The sequence below is a fragment of the Nannospalax galili genome, unplaced genomic scaffold, assembly GCF_000622305.1.
Source record: "Nannospalax galili isolate Female #2095 unplaced genomic scaffold, S.galili_v1.0 scaffold300, whole genome shotgun sequence".
Classification (NCBI taxonomy): Eukaryota; Metazoa; Chordata; class Mammalia; order Rodentia; family Spalacidae; genus Nannospalax; species Nannospalax galili.
In genome coordinates this window covers 3,215,245-3,217,213 of record NW_008347322.1, presented here as the reverse complement: position 1 = coordinate 3,217,213, position 1,969 = coordinate 3,215,245, and the positions used below count along the sequence as shown (strand labels likewise).

Below are 1,969 nucleotides of genomic sequence, written 5' to 3'. Positions count from 1 at the left end.
CCTCGGTGACAAGAGGTTCTCCTGAATCTGTCTCCTGGGAACCCCTGCCTCGGTGATCATTCCCAGCGGTTTCTGGCCCCTCCACCTGCTTTGCTTTCTGGGCCCCTCCTGTGGTACCTCAGACACAAGACCATTGAGCTGTTGAGAAAGTTGTCGCAGGCTCTCAGTTGATGAGAAAGTTCTGAGGAAGGAGACACAGGGTCAGGGGTACAGGTGGCTCGATGGGAACAGCCTGCCCTGACTCCCTCAGCAGGGAACACTTACTTCGTCTCCTCCATGAGATTAGAGCAGCTGTCAGCATCGTGGCTCTGTTTGGGTTGAAACAAACCAGGTCATCGTTCAACTTCTGATGGTCACCCAGGAGGAGGTAAGCCACGCTCATCATCCCAATACCCTTCCCCGCAGTCTCCCCTGTCTTGGCCTCCCTATGCCAGACCCCAGGAGGAACACCTGACTGTGGGGACCCAGCTACCTGAAGAGAGAAGAGCATTTGGAGGTAGAGTCCTTTGGGAAGAAGGACAGAGCAAGCAGACAGGATGGCAACAGGCAAAAGGCACAAACCTGCGGAGACGCCATGCTAGTGAGCTCAGCATCAGGGGAAGGGACAACACCGAGAAACACAGTGTCATCATCGGCAGTTGGTGGTACAGGAGGAGTGAGGTCTGTGGGCGCCTGTCAGAACAGAGCAGGGGGTTAGGACATCATGCGGAGAGGTGCCTCACTGCCGTGGACGTGAGGGGGTGGGGCAGGAAGGGTAGTGCAGCCACAGTCACAGGACAGTCACACATGCTGGGCAGTCACACATGCTGGGGGCTACTGGGGTAGACACAGTCTGCCCAGGTCTCAGGCCACTTGGGAGCATTTTCAACGGCCAAAGCTCAAAGCAGGGACTGCAGGGCTTCCTTCCTAAACACCCCAAGGCCCTGTTCTCACTGGAGCTCTGACACGTGGCAGCCACAGTGGTAGAAATGCCCAAGTCAGGAGCCAGAGAGCTAGGCTTTCTCACCATGACCCTGACTGTGGGCCCCCCCTCGTGGGTGGACTCGTCACCATGGTGAATATAACCAATTTGCCCCTTTCCTTTTGCTTTCTGGTCCCCACCCCCACTCCAGCGCCCCAAGCACTGGCTGCATTTGTTGATTCAGAAAGCAGAGAACAACATCTGCCCTTTGGCTCCATCACACGACCTTCCTAGGAACAGCGTTAGTGACCAACCCCAGGATTCAGGACTTGGAGGCATGTGGAAGTCTTCCCATTTCCCCAACTGGAACTACCTGCTTGACCAGCTGTGCCCAGTCACTCCTCAGGCTCAGGCCTAACTCTCAGAACAAGTCTCTGGCTTATAGATCTTCCAACACCCACCAGGCCAGAGGGGCAGAGAACAGGAAAACAAAGGGAGACTGCCAGGGAGCCCAGGCCTGCCCAGGGAGGCGGGTCTGGGGAGGAAGCCGCCATGCCTTTCTCCAGAGAGTGGGCTGCCTGCTTTCTGGAACTTTCAGTTCCAGCCTCTTGATACTCTCGTCGACGTCCCTCCATTGAGCAAGTGCTACAGAGCCTTGGTGAACTAAGGATGAGCCTCACTCTTTGCAGCTGACCATGGCCCTGGAATCCCATGTGTTAGGGTTCCAAATAGCAGCTCCCCCCAGCCCCAACAGGGACCTACAAACTCTGCTGAGAAGCAGCCTGCCTTTCTTCTGACCTCCAAAGATAAGATAGGCAGAGTTCCTCTTAAGAGGAAAAAGAAAACACTTCCACACCCTAATCCTACCTGCTTCCCCCTCCCTGATTCCACACCCTAAAGCCCCATATGTAAAGTCCCAGCTCACAACCCGTGGACATCTTTCCTGGACATCTTTCCTTCCCTGACATCCTTCCCTTCCTTCCCTTCCCCCTAACCCCTTCCCTTCCCTTCTCTTCCCTTCCATCTTTCCCTTCGTGGACATCTTTCCCTTCCCGAGGGAATGGTGCC

At 55.6% G+C, this 1,969-nt stretch overlaps 1 protein-coding gene across 1 annotated transcript in view; it reads right to left on the bottom strand.

Moving 5' to 3' along the window:
• The window catches only part of LOC103742881, a 9,778-nt gene that overhangs the window by 5,178 nt on the left and 2,631 nt on the right, over window positions 1-1,969 (bottom strand). The window contains exons 2-4 of the mRNA XM_029568703.1: window positions 562-672; window positions 265-308; window positions 11-181 (exon numbers count right to left, since the gene is read on the bottom strand). Of these exons, the coding sequence (XP_029424563.1) occupies window positions 11-181; window positions 265-308; window positions 562-672 (326 nt within the window). The remainder of the gene's footprint in view (window positions 1-10; window positions 182-264; window positions 309-561; window positions 673-1,969) is intronic.